General features: G+C 35.5%; 2 protein-coding genes across 3 annotated transcripts in view; one reads left to right on the top strand and one right to left on the bottom strand.

Annotated features, from left to right (window-relative positions):
* LOC142349477 (cytochrome P450 3A6-like) overlaps positions 1-15,932 on the top strand; it is a 32,035-nt gene extending 16,103 nt beyond the window's left edge. Inside the window, exons 3-6 of the mRNA XM_075401068.1 lie at positions 789-983; positions 9,507-9,810; positions 14,783-14,884; positions 15,320-15,932. Coding sequence (XP_075257183.1) covers positions 789-983; positions 9,507-9,810; positions 14,783-14,884; positions 15,320-15,645 — 927 coding nt within the window. The 3' untranslated portion in view covers positions 15,646-15,932. The remainder of the gene's footprint in view (positions 1-788; positions 984-9,506; positions 9,811-14,782; positions 14,885-15,319) is intronic.
* The window catches only part of LOC142339618 (ADP-ribosylation factor-like protein 5B), a 463,878-nt gene that overhangs the window by 73,275 nt on the left and 372,392 nt on the right, over positions 1-18,211 (bottom strand). The gene's annotated exons all lie outside the window — the stretch shown is intronic.

Genomic DNA, 18,211 nt, shown 5'->3' with positions numbered 1-18,211 from the left:
AAGTTAAGTTGATCGGTGGTGATTTTCCCTTCGAATTAGATGCTTGCGTTGGTTCGTTCAGAAAGGGTCTATGGAGAAGAGAATCAAGAAAATTTTTATCAATTAGTCCAAAATTCAACCATGAAGTGATATATTCAAATCAATTATCGGTGATTATCTTTAGACCGAAATTGGAAATAACGCAAACTCTCCTATTTCTAGTTGAGGCAAAATTGACCGAGAGGCTCCTAAAGTTGAAAAAAATGTTAAAATTTTTGTATGACCGGAGGCTGAGTAGATTATACTATTTTTACTCTTTAGAACAGAGGAATAAATTCATTCGACAAAGCGAATCAGAAGTCAACGAATCTCCTTTGCAAACTTTTTTCTTCTTTGTTACATATCCAATGCAAATTGTAGAATTATGAAACATCCAGATAGCTCATAGATTAGAGGAAAAAAGATTTAATCATGAAAGTTTTCAAACTAAAATATGTCTTCGAGTTGTGTTAAAATCAAGAACATAACAAGCCGAAACCGAGGACAGCAAATTTTCTTAATAAGTTTCCATCAACAAATTCAGAAAACGGATCAAATTTTTTAAACTTTAACATTTTTGTCATTGAAAATATGAAGGCGAAGCAGTCCAGAGCAATTCTCATAATTTTAATATACTAATTATTAGACGCTGCCGTTAATAAGTGGGTCCACGTGCAATTTTTTTGTAATTTCATTTATTAACCCATGTTTCACAGCCAATTTTTTTTTCAAGAAATTCTTCTGATGCGATTGAATAAGAATTGTTTCAGGCAGGTGACAATGACATCGCAAACGCGTGCATCCGACAGACAGTACAGAATGAAAAGATGTTCAGCAATCCTCTCACAGTCTTGTCTCTCTTCGTCCCAGGAGTGGGAAAAATTGTCAAGCTATTCGACCCTAGCTTAGGATTGAATCTAGAAGCATCTGAGGTCACTGCAAAGTTTATGCTCGAAATCATGAAGGTAAATTTTGCACGTCAAAGAGGTAGCAGAATGAGCTTTGATCAGAGCCTCCAAGATCTCAGCCATAAATTAACTCATTTTACGCAACTGACGAATTTACACAAAGCCATCTGTCCCGGACTTAAATTGGGCACTAAAATGCATGTTTGATCAACAGCAATGTAAGATGTTCTAAAATTGATCGCAGACAAACATTTTGTCACCAAATTTTTAAGAATACGGTAATTGGAGATTATTTACAGGACTGAGAGACAACAGGCAATTGTTGGTGCTCACAAATATAAGGCCTCGTTATAAAAATTATTGAACCCAGATTAAACAATTGAATTTTCAGAAACAATTTTCAGGCATACGCAGAACCCACTTGAAAATAACATGCAGAAGTCCTAATTTTTATCAAGAAAACCATTAAATTTGAAAAACTGAATTAGGTGAATTGGAAAACAATAATTTGTCCAACATATAAAATAGGTTAAAAATTTTTTGCTGCATACGCGTTCACATCCAGTAAAAGATCAGGTTTGTTTGAGGTCGTTCACAAAGTTCCAGTTGCAGATCCATAATAGTAGATAAGTATTTGACAAACAAACAGCTCTCAAAATTGATAAACATTCAATTTCTAAATTGCTAGCTATAAATGTCACTCTAAATCTGGAAGGATTTTCTTCTGAGTTTATTAACACAATTTAGATTTCTAAGCTCTAAGATACTCTTTGAGTTCTTTTTTTATGTTTCCATAGCCCCAATCAGATTGTCGCCGCTAGGTAAGAATCTGGAGTAAGAATCTCACCGGTTAGGGAAAATAAATTCTCATTTTCTTTTCGGAACTAAATCCAAAGTTTCATTTTTGTTTTAATTTTCTATCTCTACTTCCATTGCTTTAAGCCATTTGTCAGGTTGTTCGGAATTGGTCATCTTCAAATTTTTTCAGACTTGGCAAAACTTTTTGGTATTGTGCTTTGTACAGCCTGAGATTAGCTTTTACCAAACCGTTCTGGAGGTCTCTGGTCCTATCAGTTTGGTTAATTATCTTGTGCAGCCTATCTATTCATTTCTCGATCTTGTCATTTCATCCTATTCCTAACAAAATTGTATGGTCTTTGGATCACCCGAGGAAGTGCAATTGGAACTAGCTCATCTATCTTTTGCAGTCATGAGGGTGATTTAACCCCCTCTGCTTGGAAGCTTTGCCATGTAAGGGGAGTTTCCAAGGTTTTCGTTCGATTTTTTTACTGAGAACTTGGGAAGAACTTAGATAAGTTCTCGCTTTCATTTTATACTTGCAATTGGTTCGTCTGATTTGATTTTTTATTCAACTTCAATTTTTTGATTTAATTTACGTTGCTAAATGGTCTATGTTTCAGTTATATTAAGCTCTGATTTAGCTTTTTCTATATCGGTTTCCATTAAAATCCAGATAGGTTGTTTGCATTGAACTCAACACTCAACGTTTCTAGAACTTAAATTGGCCTAGTTTTTACATTTTGCAATAAATGAGCTTTTGTGGTATTGAGTTATCGGAGTATACAACTATCAGACGGTTCGTATCTTATGCTTCAAATTTTATTTTTAAAATATTTTTAAAAAACGCTACACAACCATCGCAATATTTTTAAAAAACGCTACACAACCAAATAACTTGGAGATGGGTGCCTCTCTACCCTCTATTTGTATTTGAATTCTGTTTGTGCCTCTATCTGTTTGTGCTTGTAACAATTGAAATTCTAACATAACATGCTGTATCTACAGTTAAAACCCAATAGTTTTTGAGCATTTTTGAATCTATTAGAAGGCATTTTGTTGCCTCTATTACGTTTATATCAAATTTTCGGCAACACCATTTTGATCGCGTATGTTAGGAATCGTGAGTCTGCGAGCTACTTATTTGCTTGCGCAAAAGTTTTACAGATATTGTTTTTTTCTTTCTGTTCAATTAACAGTCGCAAAATGTTTGGTCGGCCATTTTGTGCGACACATTCTTTAAAAGCCTGCTGTGCTTGATTACTGTATTTTATTATTTTTACAGCTACGTAGCCAATGAAATCATTTTTAAAACTAATTGCATAACTGGTGTCCACTCTAATTGATAGACTTACTGATCCACTGATGTCAGTGTAAAGGCTTTCTAAAAGCTTTCTAATTTTTGAGTAGCTCTATAATCGCTTTTTTTACATGAGCTGTTTTAAGTTTTCGTTAAATATCTGATCAATCTAGTAGAGTTTTAAAGGCTTTGTGTTGGTTTGTACGAAGAAAGGTATCTGAGTATTCAATTCTGTATGTTTATTTTAAATCTTTTGCTATAAAACGAGCTTTAAATATAAGGATGTTCCGTTTGAATCATGTTCCATTTTTTGAAACTAACAGATATGGAAAATGTATTGTCCTATTTTTCGGAACGAAGGCCAACAATTCAATTTTGTCTAAGAATTCCATCTCTGCTTCAATTGCTGTAAGCCATTTGACGTTTTTATCCCAAAATTGTTGTCTTAACATTCTTCAGACTTGACGAAATTTTTGCGTTTGCGCCTTGTATGGCATGGGAGTAGCTTTAACAAAACCACTATGGAGGTCTCTGAACCTATCACTTTGCTTAGTTCCTTAAACTGTGGAGCCTATCTTTTCATTTTTCGATCTTTTCATTTTATTCCACTCTGAATAAAACTGTGTGGGCTTTCGGTTACCTGAGTATTTTTTTGTGTTATGTTATTGGCGTACACAATGAACAGACAAATTGTAGCTTTTGCTTTAGTCTTCGATTTTTACTGGCATCGCAATTTTTACAGTAGGCAACAAAACCAAATAAATTTCAGATGGTTGCATCTCGATCTTCTATCGAACTGTTTTGAAGACTGAAATTGTGTTTGTACCTGCGGCAATTTATTTTCTGGCAATAGGTGCTGTATCTACAGTTCAATTGCTTTTTGGAAATTTTGAATCTATTAGAATGCATTTTGCAACCTCTACTTCTGCTCTATTGAAATTTTCTGCAACATCATTAGGCTTCTGTATCCGAGGAACTGAAAACTCGCTTGCTTCTTCTTCGCACAAGCAAAATTTAAATGTTTGTGTTTGCATTCTGTCTCTTTATCAGTTGGCAAAAATTTGGTGGGCCATACTGTGTAACTTACTTTTTCAGAGCTTGCAGTTCTAAAACTCAGCGTATTATTTCTGCGTAGCAACCAAATTCTGTAAAGCTTTACTTCTGCTTAGCCACCAAATTTATTTATGAAACTAATTTCACAACAGTTGACTCCTCTACCTGATGGACCTACTGATCCAACAATGTCAGTATAAAATCTTTCTAATTTTGAGTTGCTTTATTATCGCCTAACTTTGGACCAATTTTTTTCAATATTATTCCCAAAACACGAAATTTACAAAACTTCAAAATGGGGGAATTTTTTCATTATTACTTGCTACTTCTCTGAAGTTCAAGTGTCCAAGCCTTTTGTACCAACATTTTTACTTGACATGTGCCCCCAATTAAAATTGGATATTGGTGTATGTTATCTTTTCTGTATAGTAAGAAGCACCGTTGGGTCCTCCTCCACATCAATGTGAGGATTTCATTTCTTGGTAGTGTTTGCACTGACTTAAAATTTGCGTTAAACAATTTAAGTTCTTCTTGAATTTAACTTGAAACCGAAATTGTGATCGTTTTGTACCTGGCAAATGCAGCACTTTTTCAAAAATCAATTTATGTAGATCGTCTCTAGCGCATCCTGCTTCCGCATCGATATCTTCTAATCCATCAATTTTCATATTCCCTGCATCTGGCTTTTTAACTTTGGTTTCTTGTTTTTGAAAAACTTGAAATCAAGTTCTATCTAACATCTGGTAAATAGCACTCTCTATATTGAATAGTAAAGCAGTGTTTGAAACCTCAAATGAGCAATCAGCGCATAGACTTGATGCTAAGCCTTTATGTGGAATTTTTGTGGATGTTTACATACAATTCCTAGATGGCTTTAACCTTGTATATACTAAATAGAATGTCTTTTTTTAGCAACCAGCTGTTACATGTGCAGATTTGATACTTACAAAAACAATTAAAGCATTTTAGAGTTGCTAGGATGACAAAACTAGGATGTGACTTGAAAGAAGAGTGTGTACCAATTTGATAAGAAGTAATACTTACTGACATGTTCACGTGGTGATTCTCTTCCGCGTCATCACTCTGTCTGCAGTTCTCCTCAAAGTTCTTGAGACGCTCCACCAGTTCGACATAGCTTTCTACAGGATTGCAGCTCTTGCACAAGAAATTGTTCGTATCGTTGTAAGATATCCTTCATTAAAATTTTATTGAACGACTGCAGTCATGTGACTAGTTTGTATGCTCCGATGAAGTACTTATAAATGAGCTTGTCTTCATGAAACAGTAGCTTAGTCAAGCTTAGTCAAATGTCTCAATAGATTTTTACTGGCGAGATATGAATACTTCTGAATGGTTTCCGGCGAAGTACCCTTGTTTTCATTCACTCACCGAGACCATTTTTGTTCACGCAGTCATTCCAAACTATCTTGAGTTATGCCCCTAATTTTATCACCAGGAAGCACTGTATCTGTTGTTTGCGGCCCTCACTCCCCTGTGTAGCTCTTTCTTGCGTCTGTGCATTATTGGCATCTTCCTGCATTAGTGCTTGCCTGTCAGGTAGTCCGACCTTGACTGTAAAAATTTCGAATAGGCCTTGGTTCGTGCAAATACAGAGGTAGAGATACTCCATGTCGGGTAGTCTTCTGCTAGTTCATTGAATGTTGTTCAAGTCAAACTACTGTTTGTTTGATGGCTTCAGTCTTTTTATCACAACTTTTGATTTTGATTTCAAAGAGAGGCAAATCTCAAAATTTGGATTTTTAAGGCACTCATCATAATGGGGTAGCAAAAACGGCCAGCACTGAAACTTTAATCTCTCCACAACCCTATTAGCACAGTAATGATCTGATAGCTGGCTCCAATTTTTTTAGCAGGATTTGAGACACGATAGCGCAACAACCCTGATGAGTCAGGACCGGTCTTGGCAAAATAGAGGTTAAAACTGTTTAAGCTAAAAAAAAATAGAGCGAATAAAATAAAATTATTTTAAAAGTGTCAAAAAAGAAGAGAAGAGTGAAAATTTCAAAGGAAATCTGTTTATTTTATAGTCCATAAATGTTTTGATAGTTTATATTAAAAAAATAACATTCAGGTGATTTTAGGTCGTATGATGATGTTTCATAATTGCATTCAAAAATGTATGTCACTTGAGATCGTTCCTAAAGTTCACTTAATCATTTAAAACTAGTTGATCAAAATAAAATTTTAACAATCTTATGTAAAAACTGATCCATATTCATTTTCTAACAAACTAGTAGCAGTCTTCGGTTTAAATCTTTTGTTAAAAAATTTTTAGCTCTCTTAAAGGGTTTATTACCAATATTTGAGCTCAAAGATACTGTTTATAATCTTTTCTATATTTAAATAAACACAAACAGTCAATCCCACTAATCAGAAAAAAGCGACAATTTTTTCTTCAATTTTCATTAGAACCACAAAGAAAAGAAATTAGTGCAATGAAAAATTTTTACATTTGACAAGTTCTTTTATGATAGCGTACGTAATCCTATTTGATGAAACTCAGATTGGATAAAACTTTCAGGAAACCTAGCGCTAACAAAGTACTTTCCCCAACAATGTACTTCAGAACCAGAAAGCATTTGATTTATCACAATTATTCAGAAAAATGAAACAGACATTTTATAAGAGAAAAATTATTCTTTAACACACTGGTTGAAAAATTTTGAGTTGCATCAAATGATTCAAGGCAAAGACGGTATAGAATTCAAGTCAGCCGTTGCTACCCAACCAAATAAAAATTAGAAGGTTGCATCTCGTTCTTCCACCGAATTTTTTTTGAAGGCTGACAATGTGTTTGTACCTGCGACAATTAAAAGTCTAGCAAAACATGCTGTATCTACGGTTCACACACCATAGACTTTGGGCAATTTTGGATCTATTACAAAGAATTTTGCAGCTTCTGCTTCTGCTCTATTGTAAACATCTGCAAACCCATTTTGCTCGCGTACACCAGGAACTGAAAACTAGCTAGTTTTTTTCTTTGCTGATGCAAAATTTTTCAAGGCTTTGTTTTTGCATTCTGTCTCAATACCAGTTCGCAAAAGTGTTAGTCGGCCACATTGTGTAACTATTTTTTTCAAAGCATGCGATGATCAAATTATGTTTTTTACTTCTGCGTAGCCAACGACTTCTGCAAAGTTTTACTTATGTGTAGCCACCGAATTTATCTATGAAACTATTTGCACATCAGTTTCTTTCGTTTTATTTGCTACTTCGCTAAAGTTCAGTTGTCCAAGTCTTTTGTACCAACATTTTTACTTGACATGTGCGCCCACTCAAAAAATGGAGAGTAGTGCTTGTTTTTTTGCTTACAGTAAAAAAAACAATTTCCACTTTTTATCAATCTGAGGTTCTCTTTACTTCTTAGTTTTTCTTCACTGAATCAGTTCTTGTTTGTGAAACAACAGTTTTGGTTTTCTACTTGGACACTTGCATTTTTTTAAAACTTTTTCAACATTCAAATTATGTAGCGCAAAATTAGTGTCTCGTGCTTCCATATCTACACATTCTATTCAAATTTTGTTTTTCCTCCATCTGGAATATCAACTGCAGTTTCAAGTTTTATCCATCATCATTTGATCAGTAATGCCTGAACCTACTATTCAATCAGTTTTGAAAATGAGCTTTGAAAGCATAATCTAGATGTTAAACCTTTTTGTGAATTTTTTTGTTGATGTTCATATACACTTGCTAGATGGCTTTTAACCCTTCATATTCTAAACACAGCTTTTAACCCTTCATATTCATATTCTAAACACACATTCTAAAATTTTCCTAGGATGTGAATTTAATGATGAGTGTGAAAAAAAGTGCCAAGAAAAATTATTTCTTGACATGGACACGTGCTGAAACTCCTCTACGTCATCTCTCTTTCTGCGATTTCCTTCGAAGTTGTTGAGATGCTTCATCAATTTTACAAATTTTACCGCAGTATTGAAACTCTCTTGCACCACAAAATGTTGAAAGCCACACAAAATGTCGCGGAAAGCCATTCAATACTATTGCTTTGATCAACGTCTAGGAAAGCTACTCACCAGCATGATGCAGTTGCGGGACCAGTTCTGATTAAACTTTGTTGGATGACCTCATCTTCACGTAGTTGTAGCTTCGCCAACTGCTTCATCAGACTTTTAGCTGTCGAGGTCTTATTATTTCTGAATCGTTGCTGGATTATTTAATAGGCTTTCTGTCTATCACTGAGAACTTTGTTGCTTACATAGCCACGCATTAACTTAGCGAGGCATGCGTCTAGTGTCATTGCCAGCGCCAGGTAGCAGAGTATCTGGTTTTTGCGGCTCTAAATCTCCTGTAGCTTTAGCTCTAGTTTGCGTCAGCGATTCATTGGCGTCGTCCCTCAATAGTGCTTGCCTTTCAGGAGGTTAATCTGCGCCTTTTAAGTTTTTGAATAGGCCATTGGTTTGAACAAAGGCAGAGAAACGGGTACTCCATGTTGGGGTATCCTCTGCTAGCCCACTGAATGTAATCAATTCCGAACTGTAATCCACTTCAAGAGGGAAACCTCAAATTTTATATCTTTGAGGAGCAAAAGATGCCAACACTTGCGCGATAATCTCTCCAGAACTCCATTGGCGCAACATTGTTGGTAGTTGCCCCTAAAGTTTTTAGCAGTTTTTAGGACACGGTAGCGCAACAACTTTGATTAGTCACGACCAGTTTTGGCGAGTTGAAAATTGAAGCTGTTTAAGTTAAAAAAAATAGCGCGAATAAGAAAAATTTAATTTCGAGAGATTTAAAAAAGAAGAGTGAACATTCTGAAAAACAATCTTGTATATAGTCCGAAAGTTAGTTATGTTTACATATTAGATGCGTTAAAAAGTTAGCATATCAAAAGACGTATGGGGCGTAGGTCATTTCATCATTACATGCAAAAATTTATATCAATTGGGATCGTTCACATAGTTCCATTTACTATTCAAAATTAGTAGATAAATTTCAATATTTGACAAACACAGCTAAAGATTTATTCACATTTATTTTCTAAATTGTTAGCTGAAGTTGTTGTTATAAATCGTGTGGCAAAAAGTTGTTTGCCCTCTGAGTTTATTCTTATAATTTAAGTTTCTAAGCTCTAAGTTTTTTTCTAAGTTATCTCTATCTTTCAGTATACACAATTGGTTACTTAGGGTCATATTCGGCTAATCAGAAAAGCGGTGACAAATTTTCTTCAAACTTCAATAGATCCACATAAACTAGAAATTGGAAAGCAGTACATTTAAAATACTTCACATTTGACAAGGTAAGTTCCTTTATGAAAAGGTACGTAATCCTGTTTGTTGATTATGTAGATTGTATAAAACTGTGTGGAAACTTAGTATGAACTGCTTTCCCAATAAACAACGTACGTCACAATCAACAAGTATTTGAGTTATTATCACTTTTTGCTTTAGAAAAAGAACGAGACTCAGACATTAGAAGAGAAGACATTCTTCTTAAACACACTGGTAGAGAAATTCGAGCTGCATCAAGTGACCCAAGGCAAAGATGGGATTGACTTTGAGTCAACCGTTGCGCAGGCACTTATCTTCCTCTTGGCAGGGTTCGACACTACAGCCAACCTACTCATGTGGACTAGTTATTACCTAGCATTACATCCGGATGTTCAAGATCAAGTGTTTGAGGAGATAACATCACATGCCGGATTAGACGGAGAGGAGGCCAATTATGAGACAGTTAACAAGATGCACTTCTTAGGTCGGAAAGAGTTACTGCTTCCAAAATTTGTGGTTTGCTGAACTATTTAAAGTTGACAGTCACTATAGAAGGTCAAAAAAAGAAGATATAACTATTTTTCTGAGCAAAAACCCGCAATATATGCCTAAATATAGTTTTACGCTTTTTTTACAAGTTTGGAAAATGCGGATATGATGCAATGGGAGCACTATGATCTTCAAAAAAAGTATGTTACGCAAAATTTATAATGGCAAGACTTCTTAATAACCTTTCAAATTTGTAACCCCCCAATGTCGAAGTTTTGTGCAAACATAACTAACTAACGTCGTGCGAATTCTTCTCAAACGACTGGCGAGCGATGCGCTTCGTCAGTAACTAGCTAGGGTTTAAATAGGCTGCTTTCAGCTCATTTTAAGGTGCGTGTGGTTTGGGTGCAGGGGTTGTGGGGTGAAGCGCGCTGAATCACATGCTTAGAGCCTAGTAGACCTAAAAGCTCTGAAATAACTTAATGCCCTCCTCTGGGTTCTACTTGTTTACCCGTTTTTGAGGTCAAAAAGTCAAAAAGGTCAGACAAATTGTAAAAAACATAACCGGTGCAATACCGGAAGGACTCTACGAGTTGTGTAAAAAAATCTTTAAACTAACCTTACTCAAACTAGAAACGTCATCGAAAAATAACATTAACTGTCCGATAGAACAATAGAACGAGAAGTTTACAGGTGTGGGAGAGGCGATGGGCTGGCGAGGTAGATAGATAGGGGGGGGGGGGTAGCATTAAAGGGCAGGGGACACGTAAGTTTGACGGAGGTAGGTTGGGAGGTAGTAGTTAGTTGAGGTAGAGTTGTGGGGTGGGGTTAAGTAGTTAGGGGCGGAATAGGTAGGTGGAATGAGGGCAGTAGATATGAGGAGGGGAGGTAGGTGCTCCAGTTAAAAAACAAATAGCAGCAAAAGTTTAAATCGATTTAACTAACAACCGGCAATTGAAAACCAGTGTCTTCTGAGAACCAGTGTCTTTACAATAATCAAAATAACAACACGTCCCGAAGATAAGGGATCTGTAAATTTTTAGAATAAGTAGCGAGTACAGCAAATTTGAGAAAATCTTTGAAAACCAAAGCAGAAAAGCAGAGAAACAAAAACAAACAATTGGCTAAAGTCAGTTCTAACGGTTGAAAATGCGACAAAGAAAACAAATCAAAGCGGGATTAAAGAGTCACCTGTAAATATAAAAACGAACAGAATCTCAGTAAAAAATATCGGCTGAAACTTAAAGCGGAACATTGACCAATATTACGGCGCACTAGAAGGCAAATAAGAATTCTGAAATTATTTTGAAAATAAGCGACCAGGCTCCAAGGAAGATGGGTAGGACACAAAAATGAAATATTTTCTGATAAGAAATGGTGTTAAAATCATAAAAATTATTGCCGTGAATAGGCATCTTCAGTTGTGTCTTATTAGCAACGGACAAAACTTGTCACTAAGGTAACAAAGTGATACGAAAACAAAAAATACAACCAACTGAAACAATTTAATAATGTAATTAAAAACCTTTCGCATCTAATTCCATTTTTTGAAAACAGTGGCTTAAAAACATGAACCTAATTAGCTAAAGGTTCACGAGCAATTCACATATATTAAGCCTCTTTAGTATTTGATTGGACGCACAATAGGAAAAACACAAACTATTAACTGGAAGCGAAAATTATACTCATTTACCCCAAATTAGCCCCAATCGAGACAAATTGATTTGACAACAAAAAGTATAAAAAGAGTATCGAGACTGAAGAAACTGCAATTGATTTTTGAAATGCTTCGTGACAAATTTACAGAAAGCATTAGCTGTGACATTAGCTTGAAAAATTAAATTGATTAAGTTACTCACAGCTAGGCACCTATGAGAGCTGTCATAAAACTACAAAATACTCGCAAAATCAAAATATTGAGTCATAATGTTTGTAAACAAATAGTGTTGAAGACCTGAAACATAATCTACTTGCGTCAAGCTAATAGTCCTGAAGCGACAAATGGTCGCTTGGCTTAGGGAGTATCCTGCTACTGCTTAGTGAAGTTGATATTAGGGGGATGGGTGGGCCGAGTGGGGAGGGGGATGGGAGGCGATGAGAGGCGAATAAAGTTTGGGGGAGTATGAACGAGAGGGGAAATCAAAATCACTAAGTCCGAAATCAAATAAGTGTTGAGGGAGCTGTCAAACTTTCAAGATTGAGAACCGCCCTCACAGCATTAAATTCTCTTCTCCAAACGGTTATGATGAGTCAAATACTAACAGACTAGTAAAGCCTAAAGCTCTAAAAGAGCTAAACAGCCGCTTAATGCCCTGTGGGCCTTAAATGATAATCCCGTTTGTCAAGACGGGAAATTAAAAAAAGGTGAAGACAAATTCACTTATATTGTAGCAACTATATTAACTTATTGGAGACACACTACTAAAAAAACTATGAAGTCGAAGCAAAAATTAGGTTCATATATGCCAAATTACCAACCGATGGCACCTTTAATATCATAATGGATACACAATACGAAAACCACAAACTATGAGCTCGAAGCAAAAAATTAGATTCATATATGTCAAATTACCAACCGATGGCACCCTTAGTAACATAATGGACACACAATACGAAAAATATAAACTATCAGTTCGAAGCAAAAAATAGACTCACTTATGCCAAATTCCTTGATAAGACAATAAATAATAAAAATATAGTAGCAATACTCAAAATGTCGTAATTAATTTTGAAATAATTTGCGAGAAATTTACAGAAAGTAATCCTTTAAGAGCTGAAGCAATTAATTTGATTAAGTTAATCACAACTACGCATCTATGAGAAGTGTCATTAAACTACAAAAAGACTTGCAAATCCACAGATCAGTCATAATTTTTGAAGAAAAAATGGTGCCAAAGTCATGAAACGTAAACTACTTACATCAAGCTAATTGTCTTGAATTGAGGGAAAAGCCGAGTGGGGGTATGGAAAGCGATGAGAGTCGGGTACGGCTTGGAAGAGCTGGATGAGAAGGGGAGGGTGCAGAGGGTGGACAAAAGCATTTTCAGGGGTATGTGAGTGACCGAGACTGAGGTGATTGAATGAGGTGTCAAACTTTTAAAAAAGCAATTTTGTTGAGATTCATTTGCGATTCAAAAGCGAACAATACCTGTCATTGATATTATTAAATGGTAAGACAACAGAATTATTAAAAACACGGGCAAAAATCGAAACTTCGCAAAAAATTTACACCAACAAATAGTGTCAGAATCATAAAAAGCCTAAGGTGTATTTGGATAATTGTGTTTAGTACCAAAGTTTTCAGACAAGAAGGCACATAAAATGGAATCTAAGACGCAAAATGGTTGATAAATTGGCAGCAGCAGGTAAAAAAATATAAAAACAAATAGAAATTAGCAAAAGAACAGAAGATTCAATACAACTTCTTGATGCTTGATTTTAATATCTTCAATGACAAGATTCCAATAAAAACACATAAGGAAAACTCTGTAATGTCATAAAAGCCAATTCTTTGTTGCTGAAAAAGATAGAACAACTAACATAACTAACTTGCAGTTAAATTTGTGTGCACATATCAGACACAAATAGAGGCAAAAATGACAAGTGACAAAATGATAAAAATTCTATAAACTAGCCCAAATTAGAATCAAACGACTGAAGTCATTGCAGCCATTGTCCTCAAAAGCAAATAAACACTACTAAAAATTACCCATAAACCATTTCAGAAGCTTGCAAACAGCTAGCAAAAGATTAACAAAACTGGAGAAAATGACAAATTTTATAGAAAGTTTGCTGAAATTACTGATTTCATTATCTTCAAAGTTTTATTGTTTCGCTAAAAATATACAGCAATCTATCTTCTCGCACTTGAAATTTATTTTGGCCCTGAGGATCGAAAAAATTGATGTAACGAAAAAAGTTTTCACGATAAAATGAAAAACGCTTTACTTTACTGGAAAGTCGCCAGATTTCCTGATGTTAACTTCAATCTTCAAAAAGTTACTAAAAGCTATTCCGTAATCCATCCTCAAGCCTTTTGAAAGGTTCATTGACCCCCTGAACACCAAAAAACCAAAAGGGGACAAAAACTCACATAAATTGAAATTTTATAGGGTTTTTTTAGTGGAAGTTTGTTAAAATTTCATAATTTAAATACTTCAAAACTATCAAGTTGTCAACAAAAATTATCCATTAAACCATGTGCAAGCCCTCAAAAAGATTGATTTGCCCCTAAAAACCTAAAACTGGAAGAGTAAGAAAAATTTTCGAGCACTTGAAAAAAATGCAAAATACAATTATGAAAAGCATTCTAGCTTTCACACGACAACTAAAGTTTTACTTATTGTCGATTGAAGATTAATTTACGAAAAAACGGAAAAATTAGGCAAAACAGGAAAAAAATCGGAAATTTGTTGCCAAAACTTCAAAGATGATCTTTTCACCTTCAATTTAGACGTTGCCAGCAACTTCAGTAGATTAAGAACCTAACGATTACTATATACAGCTGAGGGCTTCTATTGCAACTTAAAACCGCCAAGCTCCCGTTTATCCGGTTTTGAAAGCTATGTCATCAGAAAAAAGTTTGAAAACATCCTTAAAAAAAGACAGCGCACCAATACAATCCAAATTTTTTGGATTGTAAAAAGATAGCGCACAAATAAAATCCAAAACCGCTGGGTTGTAAATTAAACCTGTAGAATACCTATACTCCTCTTCGATTAATAAAAAGACCGCGGGATTAATATAATTGCTACAAACATTGTTTCAGAGAAATTAAAACTTCGTTTGAGAGCAATTAATAACATTTTGATGTTTTATTTTCGACTTCAACTTATTAACTTCAACCAGCTGGTTATAAAAGATATATAGATGCCAAATAAAGATTGCAAAAAAGGTATAAGGAATCCGCAGAACAATGGAGTAGCCGGCATCTTGGCAAACTCAACACTAATAGTTAAACATTTTAGAGAATGTGTTGATGGAGACGTTGAGACTGAGGCCTGTCTTCCGTACCCAGAGAGAGGCAGTAGCCGACACCACCATTGGACCAGGAATAAACATCAAAAAAGGTAAAAACCAGAGAGGCATAGTCAACTATCGCGCCTGCTAGAACAAGTTACCACCATCGGGTTGTAAAGCTGCTCTTAAGCTGTTGATGTTCAGCAAAAACTTGAATGACTTATTTGAGAACTCTTGTCACTGTAGATAGTTAATAGTCAGATCTATTGACAGAGAAACAGAGTAATCCTTTACAGATAATACCATTGCGCAACCTTGAATGGCTCAATGAGCGGTTAAAAGCATACCCGAAGTAGTATGTGTTATTGTACAGGAGTTTGACAGATATTGAATTCTTTGATCACTAGGAAAGCTCTTTCCTGAAGACTGTTTTCCTTTTGAACCGGAAAGCCTGTAAATACTAAATTATGAATCGAAATGGAAGCCTAATTATAACAATTAAATAAGATACTGTTAAGCTTAGTTATCAAGCCTTTCGATTTTAGGTTGGCTAGTTGAGGTTGCAGTAAACGTCATCCATAATGACCCAAAGATCTGGGGAGATCCAGAGGTTTTCAGACCCAGCAGATTCGACCCAGAAGAGACCAAGGAACGATCACCATACGCATTCAATGCTTTCGGAGTGGGGCCACGAAACTGCATTGGAATGCGCCTTGCCCTGTTTGAGGTCAAAATGGCGTTCGTAAAAATCTTGTCCAAATACAAGCTGATGAGAGGAAGGGACACACCAGACACGTTCACGAATTACTTGAAGCAACAGTTTTATGACCCAGTTGACCCTATCTTTCTGAAAGTTGCACGAAGGCATTAAACTGATGGAATTGTCTCAATTGCACAAAAAATATAAATTTAAAAACTAAACTTTGTTCGAGTGACTTGACAACTTGACCAGAACTATGAGATGTGACAAAGCTATTCATTAAAAAAAAATTATGAAAAACTATTAGTTAAATTAATTGTGTGAGAAAAACTGAGTATTTACAAAAACTAGAATTCGATATTCAATTTCTCAGAAGCTGCAAATATGCCAACTTCGCGCACGCTAGAACATACTGTTATCAATTCATAAAACAGAATATAATTGCGTCTTGTTTTGAAATCAAAATTTGATCATAAATTTTTTTTAGATCTTGAAGTAAAGTTTTGGAACCAAAAGAACAAACGAAACATAAGGCTCCATGCACAAATTTGCGAATGAAAACTCTAACGTAATTTAGGGGCTTGTGAATAGCTCGATCATCATGATAATTTGCGTTCACTAATACTGAACATAAGTATGCACTGCGATTATGTACAGGCACGGAACCCCTAAAGTATAAAATATATAGCTCATTAGCAAAATGTTACAAAGTGTCGTGATCATGAGCACGGCTCCCAAGAAGTCAGAAAGTTGAATTTTGACTAAAAATTGGTTCTGAAGAAAGACAAAACATAGCGATTTTTTATTGTACTTATCTATGCAAAAAAATGTAGATTAGCTTGAAAATTTTTAATTGATTGACATGTGAAATAGATTTGGGTTCCGGTTCCCGGACCTGATTTTCTATTTTTGTTACTTTTTGTCCAAACGAAATCGTCAGTTGGAGGTAAGTAGAAGTGTGAATCACATTTGTATTGGTGAGAGAATGTTGCTTCAGACCTCTGATTGATAGAACAATAAGATACTGATAGCGGCAAAACAAATTTATAATCAGAATCAAGTCTATTGACACATTATCAGAGTTCGACGGTAATGTTTTTTTTTGTTTTAAAAGACTGTAACGGAAGGAAATTTCAAAGTTTCCTGAAGTTCAAAATAAGGATAACCCGCCCTTTTTTTAGGTAAGATTGAGGGGATGGGTTCTCCAAATCAATCCGGTTGCTTTCTGATTCTGCGTCGTGTTCTCGTAGCCTGAGATGACTGCTCCCCCTAACAGTTCACCCTAATCAAAATCTGCAAACACTGGAAGTTCTGACTGCCCATCCAAGCGGTAGTTCCAGAGGAATTTCGCCCGCGTTATTGAGGTGTTTCGGTGAATCAAGAAGGCCTGCTGTAGAAAAGTTCCCAATGACACTCAGATTTTATTGCCCGGTTTTACGAAAAAAACTGTTTGGATCTGAATGGCATTGAATGCAAAACAATGTGAGTTTGGGTAGAACAAAACGCAACACACCGCAAAGAATTATGCAATTGTGGATAGTCAGAACATGTTTCTATTGGTCTAAACCTTTCAATTTGCTTCATTTCATTGTTTTCAGTTACAATTGTTTAATTTTCGGTGACATCTTGGAAGAGTTGCTTCGCATCAAGCACAATTCTGATTTTTTACCGGGTTTTTAGGTAGGTTTGCGTAAAAAAGTATTGTCTAAATGGAAGTAATCAAATCTTTGCCATAATTATACTCGAAATCTAGTCTGCTCAAAACAGCAGCATGAGGATTTTGCTCTCCGGTTGTGTATTTCAACTGGAAATTTAATCCCATCGGCGTCAAATGTGACTGAGCATAATGGATTTTATGATGATTGAAAATGTTTTTGGTCTTATTTTCCATCTAAATATGTCTTTTCAGATTTACTTCAAAGTACTATCTTTATAACAAAATCTGGTATCATTCGTCCATAAAAACTTGCTAACGCTACGAAATAGTCAAGTTGTCTCACTTCGCTGGCTGTTTTGCAAGTTTGATTCACTTACTTTGTTTAGAATAGGATGGTATTCCTTCAATTGAGAGAGAGAGAGAGAGACAAAAAAGTGACGCGTCAGACTCGTTTCGAGTTGGATTTCTTTTCACTGGTGATGAAGTTTTTTTCACGCAGTCAACTTTTGAATATGAGCTTTTTGTTTCTCGTACTGCCAATTGTGGTTTCATTACGATGACCTCGTCATGAAAAATAATCACAAAACTGATTCCTTTAAAAGTTGATTCAATGCAATTCTGAAGATCAACAAAGAGTTTCATTGTCCATATTTTTTGGTCTAATCCTCGTCTAAATAAATTTTAAAAAATTCGTTCGATAAAAATAGTTGGTCAAAGTAGGAAGCTTCATAGAGATCACGGTAGATGGTCTTCAGGTCTGGTTTGTGGTAAAACTCATAACTTTGTCATTCATTTGCAATTTCCGGTCCACACATGGTCTTCGGATTCCATATCAACTGAGCTGCCATATCAAAATTACTGATGCATTTAACACTTTGTTGGGCTGCACTCGATTCTCCATTGACTCCAGTTTATCCTTGACTCAGTCTAGTAGAGGCTTTTTCAGAGCTTAGAGATCAATGGCTGTGACCCTGGAAAGAAGTACGTGCGAAGTAGTTAATCGCCAACGCATTGATGTCTTCATGGGGCACTATATATCTCCCAAGTAGCCCCTACTCTTTATGGACAGCTCAGCTGCTA

The sequence above is a fragment of the Convolutriloba macropyga genome, chromosome 1 (assembly GCF_964194025.1).
Source record: "Convolutriloba macropyga chromosome 1, txConMacr16.3, whole genome shotgun sequence".
NCBI classification, from domain to species: domain Eukaryota; kingdom Metazoa; phylum Xenacoelomorpha; order Acoela; family Convolutidae; genus Convolutriloba; species Convolutriloba macropyga.
The sequence above is the reverse complement of the archived record's forward strand: the minus strand, read 5'-3'. Positions and strand labels throughout refer to the sequence as shown.